At 37.8% G+C, this 13,563-nt stretch overlaps 2 protein-coding genes across 5 annotated transcripts in view; both read left to right on the top strand.

Annotated features, from left to right (window-relative positions):
• The window catches only part of slc35c2 (solute carrier family 35 member C2), a 9,618-nt gene extending 4,070 nt beyond the window's left edge, over positions 1-5,548 (top strand). For both annotated transcript variants that reach the window (XM_034876297.1, XM_034876296.1), the window contains 5 exons: positions 1,340-1,508; positions 1,728-1,811; positions 2,272-2,447; positions 3,174-3,303; positions 3,643-5,548. In XM_034876297.1, the coding sequence (XP_034732188.1) occupies positions 1,340-1,508; positions 1,728-1,811; positions 2,272-2,447; positions 3,174-3,303; positions 3,643-3,785 (702 nt within the window). In that variant the 3' untranslated portion in view covers positions 3,786-5,548. The remainder of the gene's footprint in view (positions 1-1,339; positions 1,509-1,727; positions 1,812-2,271; positions 2,448-3,173; positions 3,304-3,642) is intronic.
• A 1,057-nt stretch (positions 5,549-6,605) lies between these two features.
• Positions 6,606-13,563, top strand: part of LOC117947392 (collagen alpha-1(XX) chain) — a 33,500-nt gene continuing 26,542 nt past the window's right edge. For all 3 annotated transcript variants that reach the window (XM_034876273.1, XM_034876275.1, XM_034876274.1), the window contains exons 1-3: positions 6,606-6,806; positions 9,909-10,002; positions 12,066-12,170. In XM_034876273.1, the coding sequence (XP_034732164.1) occupies positions 9,918-10,002; positions 12,066-12,170 (190 nt within the window). In that variant the 5' untranslated portion in view covers positions 6,606-6,806; positions 9,909-9,917. The remainder of the gene's footprint in view (positions 6,807-9,908; positions 10,003-12,065; positions 12,171-13,563) is intronic.

Genomic DNA, 13,563 nt, shown 5'->3' on the forward strand with positions numbered 1-13,563 from the left:
AGACTCGACTCCGACTCGAGGTGCGGGACTCGTGAACAATGTTTATTTTTAGGAAGCGTCGGCTGAGCTTGCCGTTATAACCTTCCTCCGTTACCTATAACCTGCCTACCTAACACGTAGTATCTGCTGCGCGCGGCCGCACGTGAGAGAGTTGACAACAAACATCGGCAGCTGCTCCGCCATTCATCATAAAGTACACTGACTGTTGTTTTGCTGACTCCAAAAAGCCTTGCAATGGCACCAACAGGCAAACCCGCATGTAGAAGTCCTTCCACGGCGTCCAACGGCAGCATAGAAGCAGGGCGACCAGCTGTCCCAGGTGTGTGATTAACGTTAGCGACCAAGTTAAGAAGATAGGCCGCTTCCTCCACATTCTGAAAAACTACATTGTCCACATCTCCACATCTGTCCATGTGTGCCGCTAACTGAAACACACGTTCTGTCAGAGCGTCTAAACAAAAAATGATAAAGACGATACTTATAACGTTAGCATTGTTTTCAAAAACAGTTGCTAAATGCCTCCTGTCACTGACAACTTCATCGCGGGTAGCCATCTTTGTTGTCTGTGTGGCCGGTCGCATGTAAATTCGACCGTGCAGTGAAATGCTGACCAACCAATGGGCAGAAGTTGGCCCCTTAAGACCCGCCCCTCCTCATTTGCATTAATGAGGAAGAAATGCATACAGAAATGTAAAAGTGACAGGCAAAAATAAATACCACGGGTGAAAATAAACAGGGTAGAAATGCAAAGGAAGAATAAAACAGACCAAAAAATTAAACACACACAGAAATAAATACATTTAAAAAATAGGTAATTACTAAATAAAGTTGAAGATTATAACAGACAATAAATAAATAAGGTAATTATTACAAAGCTAAATATATAAAGAAGCTACTTAAAAGAGATATATACATTTATGTCTCACTGTATAATTTAATTTCTACCTACATTTATTTGTTCATTGTATTTTTTGGGGCAATTAATTGTATGCCTATTTATTTATTGAGCATTTATTTATTTCTGTATTTATTCTTAAATATGGAAGACCTGGTCCTCCATAACTATATACATGGAGGCCTGCCTTTTGCCATTGGTCAAATACAGGATGTAATTGCCCCCTGCGATTTGGATATTGCACTACTCAATATTGCGATTTTGATAAAATTGCGATTAATTGTGCAGCCCTACAATCGTTATTTCTATCCACCAGCGTCCTTTTTTACCTTCCATTTATTTTGATTTTTTTGGTGTTACTTTCTATTCCCTGTCTTGTATTTTTTTGGATTTCTCACTTTCAGCTCTTTCTCACTATCTCTTTGTTCTGTCTCTTTCAACCAGAACCCATTCCTGATCCTGGTGGTCCTGCTGATCTCCAGTGGTCTGTTTATGTTTACATTTGAGTCAACCCAGTTCAACCTGGAGGGCTTTACCATGGTGCTGCTCGCGTCCTTTATAGGCGGGATCCGCTGGACCCTCACTCAGGTCCTCATGCAGAAAGCAGAGCTTGGTCAGTGTTGACTGACTTTACACATTACTCTCTCTCTTTCTTTCTCTCTCTCTCTCTCTCTGTCTGATATGTCCTAATTGGTGAAACCTTGAATATTTGCAACAGATTATGATTACATGTATCAGTGAGTGTTTACTACACTCACGCAGCTAAGAGAAGAATCAGACAAGACTTAGTACATAATAAATTAATTTTTTTTAACTGGAATTTTTCCTCCAGGCCTTCAGAATCCAATAGACACATTGTACCACCTACAACCTCTCATGTTCCTTGGCCTCTTCCCCCTCTTCCTGTATAATGAAGGTGAGTATAGACTAACATTCCTCACGGTCACATTAACTTCTCACAATAACTTCTCACTGTAGTAAACAAAACTATAGCCATAGTTCTGTTATATTAGGTCATGTTCAAGGAAAGATGGCATAGACCACTTTGTACAGACCAAAGGTCATTTTCCTTATTGAACTGATTAAGTGTCAACATAGTCTGTCCCAGTATCCACACCTGCGTAATTTGCAAAAAGTAAAGTACTCTTTCTTCTCTTTCTTTTCCTTCTCTGTTTACAAGTAATCCGTTGCTGTTTCCATCTGGGCTAGCAGTGTCATTTACCAAGTGCTGTGCCTTTCTTTGGGAAAGCCTCTTTACATAAGTTCTACAATTATTTGGACTTTGAAATCCAGGAATATGAAACAACATAATCAATGACATGTAATTTACCAATTGAAATAATCATTGTAGATTCTTCTCTCTGTCTTGTTTCCAGGGCTAAGCCTCAGTACCTCAGAAAAGTTATTCCGGGTGACGGAGCTGTCGCCTCTCTTGTATTCAGTCTTAACACTGAGTATAGGCGGCTCACTGGCCTTTGGTTTAGGCTTCTCAGAGTTCCTGCTTGTCTCCCGAACTTCCAGCCTCACGTTATCCATATCAGGGATCTTTAAGGTACTCTATAATTGTGTTTAGCATTTAACTTTCTTTTGGGGAGGCTACTAAGCCAATACACACAAGATTCTGGGTCATCTATGATCTAATTGTGCATGCTTTAACCCTTGTGTTGTCTTCCTGGCGACCATGCAACTTTTAGTTTTTCTGGGTCAAAATTTAAAATTAAAACTTTCATCTCTTTCCGACACTTTTGTGGCAATGACTGATGTTTTAGTAACTTGTATAATGTTCTTTTTTTCAGAATTTTGTTTTTGTTTTTCCCCCACATTTTTTTTTAGCTTTTTCCGACACGTTTGTCATTTTTCCAATTCTTCTTTCATCAATTTTTTTCCTCCAAATGCTATAAAATTGTACTCTGGCATCAAGTAATGCTGCTCATTAACTATACCCATGTAGCCAAGCTGCACCAATCACATCGATGTATCTGACATAGGCCAGAGGCGAGCTAAACACATGACGACAGTGTAGTGTTCCAGTTAGCTCCGCTGGTAGCTAAGCGTATGGGGCTCTGGATACGTCACCCCATGAGTTGTTGTGATTGGTTCAAAGAAATGCCAATAAACCAGAGCACATATTTCTCTCATCCTGGAATGCTGTGTGGACTTGCCAGACACTCCTCAACAGCGCTGTGGAGGAATGTCTGGTAAAGCAAGACTATGTTCAGACCCACGTATCTACATATACATCCTTTTTTAATTCCATTTATTGTTTTGTTTCCCTTAGGAGGTGTGTACTCTGCTTTTGGCAGCAGCTCTGATGGGAGACAAAATGGGAATGCTTAATTGGCTTGGATTTGCCATTTGTCTGTGTGGCATTTCATTGCATGTGGGACTGAAGACATATTATTCCAAAAGTAAGTGTTATTGTTAATAATACTTTTACAAACCACATCGGTAATAATATGTCAAGAGGCAATCAAATAAATATAAAAGAAACCACAACCTTAAAACAAGTTTAATGATGTGGGTTTTGCACAAACTATTTTTATTTTTTGTGATGTCACAGAGTCCTGCTTAAACATACACATGTTAAAATTATATTGAGGTGAACAGAGAAACTTTTGCTCTTCAACAGAGGAATATTAGTCTATTGTCAAACTCTGCAAATATGTCAAGTAACGATAAATAGAGATGTTCATTGGATGAAGACTTGAGATGATAATGTCTATTTTCTTTGTGATATTTTCCATCAGATAAGGGACCGACTTTAAGGAAGCTCAACAGTAAGAGCCCAGAGCTTGAGTTGCCATTACTGGGGCAGAAAGAAGACGAAAGAGACGATTGGGCTGCTGAATACAATGACAAAGATAAGGAACAAGAAATCAATATTCACTGACATCACAGGATACAACAACTTCAGTCTAGACTGTCTTTGTACTACGGATTCCTTTAAAACTGTTCCATTAGATGGTTTGAACAGGGATGTCAAAGCTTTAGAGCGTCCAGAAACTCATCTTTGGGACACTCACCACAAAAAGAACCTGACGAGCCAGATGGTTTGTTACACAGGACCATCTGAGATGCTGTTAGTGGAAACGGTTGAAAACTGTGGAAAAGGGTGGGCGCTTTCAAAATAATCCTCGGCAGGTGATTGGAATAGCCAACTGTCTAACACCTCCGCCATTGTTGTTTTGAAGGAACAGTCGCAGCCGTTACACACACATAAACCACGTCCGTCGGTGTCAGTAGCGGGCGCTGATTGGAGCTGTTCACAGCTGTTTGGACACAAACGCTTTTAGTTGAAGCCCAACAAGATGGATTTTTGTCTGATATGTGATCCTGCAATTTTTGAAAGATCTTGTGATATTTGGAGAATCCAGCTGCCGTGCAAGGGAAACAAAAAGAGGGAACAGCCTCTTCAGCTTTTTTCTTCCACCAATCATGTCTTCAGGCCACAGTCTCATTCTGTAGCTGTACATTAACTGTGGACATGATCGTTTGCCTTAGGAAAGCTTCAAAAATGTAGCTAATACATACAAGTGTCAACGAAGTATGATGTATGGGGAGAGAGAAGGTCTGAAAAGGGCTACTTTGACATTGTACGATGTCATTTTTCTTTGCTAGATACTTGTCAAACAACATTCCTACTTTGTATTCCTATATACAGGACATATGCACTCTGGTAATTGGCACATGGTTACTACAGAATAAGCTGTAGGGCAAGGACAAATGTAGAAACTGTTAAATAAGCTTACATGAGTCTTGTTCAGAAAAAAAAATTGACTATAATTGAAAGTGTCCTGGTATCCCTGTAATGCAGAGTGGTAACTCAATATCAAATTATATAACTTTCTTCTTAAGAATGTAACCTGACATCTTTAAGTTTAAAAAAACTGGATTAATATTACATTTGTCTTGTAGTTACTCAGATTCCCTTTTTTTTTGCAGATTGCTTTACTGCTCTTCTTTGTAAGCTAAATCTACAAAGCTAACAATACAATTTAATACAGATATATCAATGAGGTCTATAAGCCAGTATTATCTATTAACATTATCAATACGTATGCAGGTTATTTTCTTAATTAATTTAAAAATTTGGTGTAAAAAAATAAATAAAATGCCCATCACAATTTTTTAAACCTAAGGTTATGACTTCAGAAAACGTGTTGACTAACCAACAATCTAAAACCCAAAGATATTCAGGTACGAAGAATGCAGCAAACCCTTACATTTAGGAAGCAAATAAAAAAAAAGGCCTTTCTGCTTGAGAACTCACTTAAATCATGTTTTGATTATCAAATCCAGAGTCCAAATGGTTAATTAATGCCAGGTTTGGTGGCAGAAAGGCTCTTTGAACATTATTTGATGGTGTATGCATTGATATTTGGACATTTTAATTTGTCATAATAATGAGCTACAAGGTTGGAGACTATTGAATCTAATGAATCATTATTTGAAGAGATGTGTAATGCTGTACCTTAATGTGCCTTGTTAATGTCACAGCAGTCAAAAAGGCTGCTTAAAAGCCCTATTTTTAAATTATGATTATGTAGCTGTACTTGAGATTAAAGCCATTTAAGAAGTACACGTTTTTTGACAGTTTTTGTTTGTTTGTAAAAATGCAGCATTGTGGCAATACATTAAGAAATCAAGTGAAAGGGAAAATATTTTTTGAATAATTTATTTCTTAAAGTCATGTTTCATTTCAGTTACAGGTTGTATCTATGCTGTGATTAGACGGCATGCTTTTGCTCACTGTGGAGTAGTTAAAAGAAAAACGTTGTGATTGCCAACCCTGCATCTGGATTCATGTAGTTTATTCTCAGAGTACGTAACTGTGAGCTATTTGGAAATAATTTAACCATGCACTCATCCATACTTCATGGAAAAAACAAGTGCCTGAGAAGATAAGCTATTTACTCATCCACTGATGGAGTTAGTACTTCAACTAACAATTACTTTCATTATTTATTAATCTGTCAATTTTCTTCAATAATCCATTAGTTTTTTTGTTTAAAAGATTAAAATAAAGTTTGGAAAAATCTTGATCAGTGTTTTCCAAAGCCCAAAACAATGACCTCAAATGTCTTGTTTTGTTGCTAATTCAAAAAATTTCATTTTAGCCTCATGTTATAGAGTAGGGAAGAAACATTTCACATTTAAGAAGCTGGAACCAGATCATGTTTTACTTTTTTTCGTATTGTCAAAAAGGTTGAAGACTAATTGAACAGTTTAACTAATCAAGTCCTTTTTGCAGCTCTAGATGGAGTGCAATATGGTCCCTGAAATTAATATCTACAGAAATTCTTTGACATTCTCATGCTATATCAGAATCAGCAATAGAAATACTTTATTGATCCTCAAAGGGAAACTCTGTGTTCGGGTTGCACAAATAGTATAAATACCAGAGTAGAAATATAAATAAAGAAATATAAGCAGTGTAGATATGTACATAGTTAAAGGATTGTTATGATACAGTATTTACATGATTTACGTAAATAAGGGGTTAATGGTGAAAAGTAATAATAATAGTATCAGTTGATTATTGCACACATTTCAGGCCAGTGTTATTACAGACATGTCACATACTGAAGTAGAAGTATGCTATTGACAGGTGACACAGGATATGTCCCGTACATGACATGGTGCAGCCAAAGGTTCCAAAAAGGGTTTGCCTACACTTGCCTTGTTAGCCCTGTAGAGGGTGTAGCCTTGTGGTGCCACGCCCATGCAAGCCCATGCTGGAGCAGCAGGAGGGTCCTGCTTCTCGGGTTACACCCGGAGGAGCTCAGATTCAACCTGATGTAGGGTTAGCTGGCTTCACAGTTTAGCGGAACTGGCACTTGTTGACATCCCACCTTTGGAATGCTGTGTGAAGTCTCTCTAAAGGAATAACGTGGACTCACCGAACCGCCAGGTAAGACCTCACCTGGCTGGAGGAGACCATAGAGAAGACGAGGAAAATGTGTTGTGTCACGGTTAGTGTTGTTGGTGCTCTCTGTCCAGCAGAAGTCCTGTTCTTTGGGAAACGACAGAAATAGCTAACGCTATGTTGAAAGTCTAGTTGCCATCTTACGTTCGAAACTATTGTAAAATAAGCTAGCTGAGGATGTGAATACAGTTCATTTTCTACCTTGTTGCTAAATAGATACACATTAAAAATAATTGTCGTTATCAAAACTTAAAATCTCATAGCAGTTAACTTTAAGCAACAAGCTAATGTGCGCACTTATTAAATAACAGCGTTGCGTCAATTATTAAGCGGCTAATTGCTTAATCACTTAGCTGCAAAACATCACTCTAATACTGCAATAGTACTTAATTTTGTGTGTACTGTACTAAAGGCTATATAGTCGTTTTGAAGTCAGCTAAAGCCTCTTTATGTAAATGTAATGGACATGTTATCAACTTTATTTACCACACACTACATTCCTGACCATCAGCCTTATGGGATTGAGGTCCAAACTAAATCAGATTTCTAAAGTCATGTGTTGCACATTTCTATTATTCAAGCCCTTCATCAGGCCACCTGGGTACCTGGGTTCAGGCAATTTTGTGGTAGTCATCTTTTTGTCCAGGGCAGTAAAAGCATCAATAAATAAATGACATTGAGACCATTTTAATTCACAGTAAGGGAAATCAAACTAACATCCGTGTTATTTAGTCAATACAGTATCTTTCAAATTGGATATTGTAATTCCAGATACAGATTCACAAATGCTAGAAATAAAAGTGCAGAACTTATGTTTTTTTTTCTTCCCAATGACTCTTTTCAAACAGACTTTTATTTTGGCCAACATAATGGCCCATTACTGTGGACTAAATGTCTACAGCTATACCCTAAAATCAAGTGCTGTTGTCATGGTTTTTAAGGCTTATGTAACCTAATTTCATGCCCCCAGAAATTGTAAAGGGGGTAAATAGGAGACCATTACCCTCTCAGCAAAGAGATCCACTGGCATTACAGAATAATACCAATCTTTTCTTCTTTGTCTGAGCAGCAGGGAAATAGGTACCCACTCCTTTTTGGACGACATAGTTGCCCATTACTTCATAATTCAAAGTAAAGTCTGGTCTTATTGTCAAAAGTGTGTTTTCAGAAATAAATGCTGTTGTCATGATTTTTATTGCGTAATTGCATGCACCTAGAGATATAAAAAGGGATAATCTAAAATCCTCTGAGCAAGTAGATTCACAGGCATTGCATTACGGTATCAATCTTTTCCTCTCTGTTTGACAGGCAGAAAAATAGCTACCCAAGACATACGGCTCCAGTACTGTATAAACTTAGACATGACAACATTAAGGCAAGCAGGTACACGTTAAACACGAGAAAACATATAGTTACGTCACATACTGCACATGATGGCTGTATATCAGATGGTCTGAAAAGCCTTTAGGCAGGCTGGAAGTTTCTTTTAAACTCGCTTCAGTGGTGGTCTGTCTTATAACAAGGTGGGAAGTACAAGTAGAAGGCTCAGACAGGAACTCATACAACGTTTGATTAAAGCAAAGACTCAGTGTGCAATGAAATAGATTCAACTTTCAAAAAGTAAAATAAAAATCCAGCATTTAAATTGTAGGACACATTTAGTGTTGTCTTTTAAAAATTCAATTTTGACTACCAGCATATGTAGAAATTACTCTACTGTATGACATGTACGAGTTTTAACGAGCAAACAGCAAGTTTTACATTCACCTTCTTCAGGTCCGCTCATCAGGTTGTCAGTAGCATGTTTGTATGTCTCATAACCTGTCCTTGTTTCTCCCTTCCACATTTTCATTCTGAAGCCCCACTCCAACCAATCCTGAGTAATTTAATTGGTTCAAAACGCTTGTCTCGGTCACAGGTCTGTGAACTCCAGCATAAAAGCTAAGATACAAGAACGTTAATTGTAGCTTTGTTCAGTCTGCATTTTGTTGAACTGTGTTCTTTTCAACAAAACACAAATGTTCGAGTTTACTGTATGTCCATGCCTTATAAAAAGTATCTGCCTACGCAACTCTAAATAATTGTCTGCACTTTTATAGTGTATTTCAAAATTATACAGTACATTAAGCTTTATTTTGAAATATAAAAATGAGCTGTGGTCCGTTATTATTTCTAATGACCCCCAAATGCAAATTATATCGTGTCATGACGTATGTAGACAGATATTTCGTAGCAGAATGGAAACAACGGCTCTAATGACTCTAAACATCTTTCAACATGTCGTAAAAATATATATACTGTATAATCCAGAAGTTGCTAATAATTTTTCTTCATAAAAGAATAAGCATAAGAAAATTCCAATTATTTAGTGTGTCCATTTTATGAGGTACTTTAGTGTACGCTGTGTGTGCTGTTAAATGCGGAGACAGAGGTGTGTTAGTTTTATGGCCTCTCAAAGTGCTGCATGTTAGTTAATATTACAGCCTTGTGTGTGTCATTAGCTGTGTGAAGTTGAAGGTCTGTAATGGGGACAAGCACTAAGCACCTGTAGTCTGAGTTAGTCATAAAAGAGTTCCCATGGGAAAAAGTAACAGGTAATGTTTGGGCAAGGTTAAAAAAAAGGAAACATAGAATTTGCATTTGTTTTCTGCGTTGATTGTTTGGCTTGTAACTGTCAGAATACTACTTTAGCTGCAAGTTTACATAATTATTCAAATTTAATATTTTGTGTGACCAGCAGTCCAAAACCCAAAAATATTCAGTTTGAAATCATGGAATGGAAAGAAAAGCAAATCTTCACTTTTTAGAAGCCGGAATAAATGAATTTATGTAAATTTCTGGATAGTAGCTGTGCTTCTCCACTTTGGGTTTGCTAGTTGGTTTAGCGTGTTTGGTTGGTTTGTTTTTACTTTCATTTTTTTAAGCCATTCAATGCAGATCATTTGACTCAACAGAGTGAATTGGCTACATATATAATAAGTGAAAAGTAATTTAAAAGAGTTGAAGACAACTTTATTAAATATATATTATAGTATATATTAATAAGTATATGAAATATTCAAAACATTGTTTTTTTTATGTTTCCAGGCTCCACTCATGTCTCCTCACCTCCTTCCTTCATCATCATCATCTTTCCGGCTAATGCTGTGTTTCCTGCTGTCCTCAAGGGTCCATGGCCAAGGTAGAGGAGTGCCATTCATGACCACCTTAATCATTTCATATCTGCTAATAGGAGAGGATGTCACATACACAAGTAGATATGATGGTGAAGTCTAGCAAAATGTGTTGGTTATTGTACCTTTGGTGGTTATCTGTTAAATACTAGCTAAAAAAGGCTAACATTAAAATTGCTAAAATGGTCATACTGATATAAGTATTTTTGGTCTTCTATGGTATGAACCTAAACATATTACTATATCACTAGAACATTAATTGTAAAGAAAGTAGCCATAGTCGCCTTCTTTTTGTAAGAAGACATAGGCCTATGGCTAGAGATGCTAGTTAGCTAGCTAGCGGTGTCCCAAAAGATAAATAAGATATAAATTATTTGACCGTAACCAGTAGCGTTATTAAACACAATTACTCATACTATTTCACAAACTAATTGTAAGATGTTATAAAAGTATAGTAATGCAGCGTCATAGCTTTTATTCTTTTAGTGAGGAGATAAATTGCTGGCAATGCTAGCTTGTTAGCTAGTCCTAGCTGTGTCCTAAAAGAAAATGTTTTTATATGACCAGTACCATTAGCATGAAATAAAACAGACAAGACAGTACCATTATCATAAACAATCTCACACGTCAATAATCTGAGGTATTTTAATACCTCAAACTAAATTTATAATTTAAATGTATTACAAAAACATTTAAATTACGTTTAAAATGGAAGTATTAGTTTATAATGTTGTATAGTAAAATTGCTTCTACTTGGTTGTAGTTTGCCATGAAGCAGATTTTTATTGGCATATTTTAGCACAGCAACTATATGTTTCAGTTGATGCTAGGATAATTTATTCTCTGTGTGACTGTCAGAGCCTCTTTCTTCTTGTCAAACTTCATGTCAAACCATTTCCTCTTTGTCACAGTACAGCTCTGCTCTGCTGAAACATTGTTGGCAGCTGTACTATTAATATTACCAAATGACACCACTGACAATGTTGTCTTTTTGTCTGCCAAATTCCAACCGCAGGACTTAAAATTTCACAAATCTTACTTTTTTAATTTCTTTTTAATTAACATTTTTGTGAAGGAAACTTGTCTAAAAAGATAGCGTTACAGGCGACCCTAATGTGCTAACTTTTAAAATGTATTATCCACTGCTAGTTTATAAGAACAATACACCCAAAGGGCGTATTATTTCAGTGCTGAACTAAAGAATGATGGCTGCAACCAGCTGCTCTGATCCCACTCATCAGGGAGTACAAAACAGCCACTTTACCCAGCTGCATATCTGCTCGCCTATGTGAAAAGGTTGTTGTTGTTAGTGGGTCTCTTAGACCTTGACCTCAGTCTCTCTAAATCCCATCAGACACTATATGATCTTCTGCCAGGCACCCAAGACGATAAGGACCCTCCAGATGCCCCTGCCCCAAATACACAGTCACACACACAGTTATACACATACATGATCGTCAGAAAAGAATCTGTTGAGTGCTGAGGGTCATACGTCCACAAAAGCAATGAAGACAGAGTTCTGTGTTTCATGCTGTTCATGTCTACACTCCTCTGTCTTCTTTGCTTCCGTTTTCCCCTTCCCCCCTCATCTTCCGTTCCATCTATCACCCTGCCACATAGTACATACAAAACCCTAGCACACTGTAACTCTGTGCTGTTCTTCTGACATCATCTTTGACCCTCTAGTCCCCAACCAGCGTCCTGTTCCTGTTTCTATACCAGACGGGAGGACAGGGCAGGCTTTGATGGATGAATGATGGGCAGCTGGAGAGAGGGATGGATGGATTGCGGGAGGATGAAACATGAAAGAAACTGCTTGTTGGGAAACCCCTTCTGGAAATTATGTAGATGAAGTCGAAACAAGAGAGGGACTTGATTTGGAGAGAAGGAAGCGAGAGAGGTTAGGCCATCTCCGAGAACGGGAGGAATGAAAAAAGTTTCACAACTTGTTTTAGCTTACAACTGTCGTGCTCTCCTCTTTCTGTTGACCCAAATACCTGACTAGACAACATGCACACACATACTGACATTTTTGTTAAGTTTTCTTCCCTTTGTCTCTGTGAATTTTAAGGTCGTCTCAAGCTGACGGTCCTGTCTGAGGACAGACTGCAGATGAAATGGAAGGAGGCTGATGGACCCGTTCAGGGCTACAAGGTCCGAGTGAGACCCATCTCAGGTGAGACTTTCCTGGCTGTGTTGAAGTAAACCTTATTTGGCTCATGCCTTTTTATTCCAATTAAGGGAAATGGTAATGCTACAGCATGCAATGATGTTTTAGACAACCGTGAAGACCCTTTTCTGTTTCAGCATGACACTGTGTACAACGTGAGATGATAAAGAAGTTGTTTGGGCGAGTTTTGTGTGAAGGACCTTCACTGGCCCTCACAGAGCCCTGACCTCAACTCCATCCAACACCTTTGGAATGAACTCAAGGTTCAAATGAAAGTGAGATTCAAATTCTGTATAGAATATTAATAGTACAACAAAGTGCACATCTAAACAGTTTCAAAACAGACAATTACGTCAACAAGTCGGAATATTGCCATCATCAAACATGTATATTTTTTAAAATTGTATATATCTACAAATATACAGTATATATACCGGTATTCATCCTGTTTGGTATTTACCGGGTCTGTACAGGTATAACCATATACTGAAGGATTCTGAGACCACTTCGGGGCTGACCAGATTTGTTCGTAAAAACAACCAGAGAAGTAGACTCAGTGCTTGTTAGCCTGAGGATACCATTGGTTGCTGTCTGTAGAGTTTGTCCAGACCTGTTGCTGTAGTTGGGTGGATGGTTTGCTACTGTCATAATCCAACATCCAAACTGTATGTGTTGGGTGTTTATTGTCTGGAAATAGCTTCATGACTCCACCAGTCATCAGTTTTATATTGTCTACAGCTTGATATTTTTAAATTATATTGAAGGATGAAATTGTTATAAAGGGAGTTGTGAATGAGGGAGTGCAGCTTTGAATTCTTTGGTTTTTGCATTATGGATGCCATCATAAAGAGTTCTGCCTCTGGCTCAATATATAAACAAAAAAAGAAAAGAAGATTGCATTGTTAAAGCATCTTATGCTTTACTGAAAGTTTGTTGGGTAAGTCATTGAAGTACTTTCTTTTTCTTTCATTTATAGAAGAATATCATAAAATAGATTGGCCAAAAGCCAATCACAATCTAATCATAAACTTTTTAAATTAGCACACTTCTTAAGTGAAAGCCCTGATTCCCTCTTCACCAGTCCAGAACAACATATAAATGGGGTGTGAAAGTGCTGTTCCTCTCACTGTAATCCAGTCTGCCATAAATGTGTCACAGCTGATGGTTTGGATAAGAATGCAACCCTCTCTCCTCACCTCCTCGTTCACATCTGTGATTCTTCCTGCCCCTGTAACTTCTTCCTCAGCATTGTTTTCTCTCTGTCACCCTCTTATCTCCCATTCCACACTGTGCTGCTAAGTCCAGACACGTTTAAAAGAGAGACAGAGGGGTGCTTAGTAGAACAATTCAGTTGAACACAAGACTTGAGGTGTAGACCTTTGACTTGAGACTTGAGGAG

This window comes from Etheostoma cragini, chromosome 7 (assembly GCF_013103735.1).
Source record: "Etheostoma cragini isolate CJK2018 chromosome 7, CSU_Ecrag_1.0, whole genome shotgun sequence".
NCBI classification, from domain to species: domain Eukaryota; kingdom Metazoa; phylum Chordata; class Actinopteri; order Perciformes; family Percidae; genus Etheostoma; species Etheostoma cragini.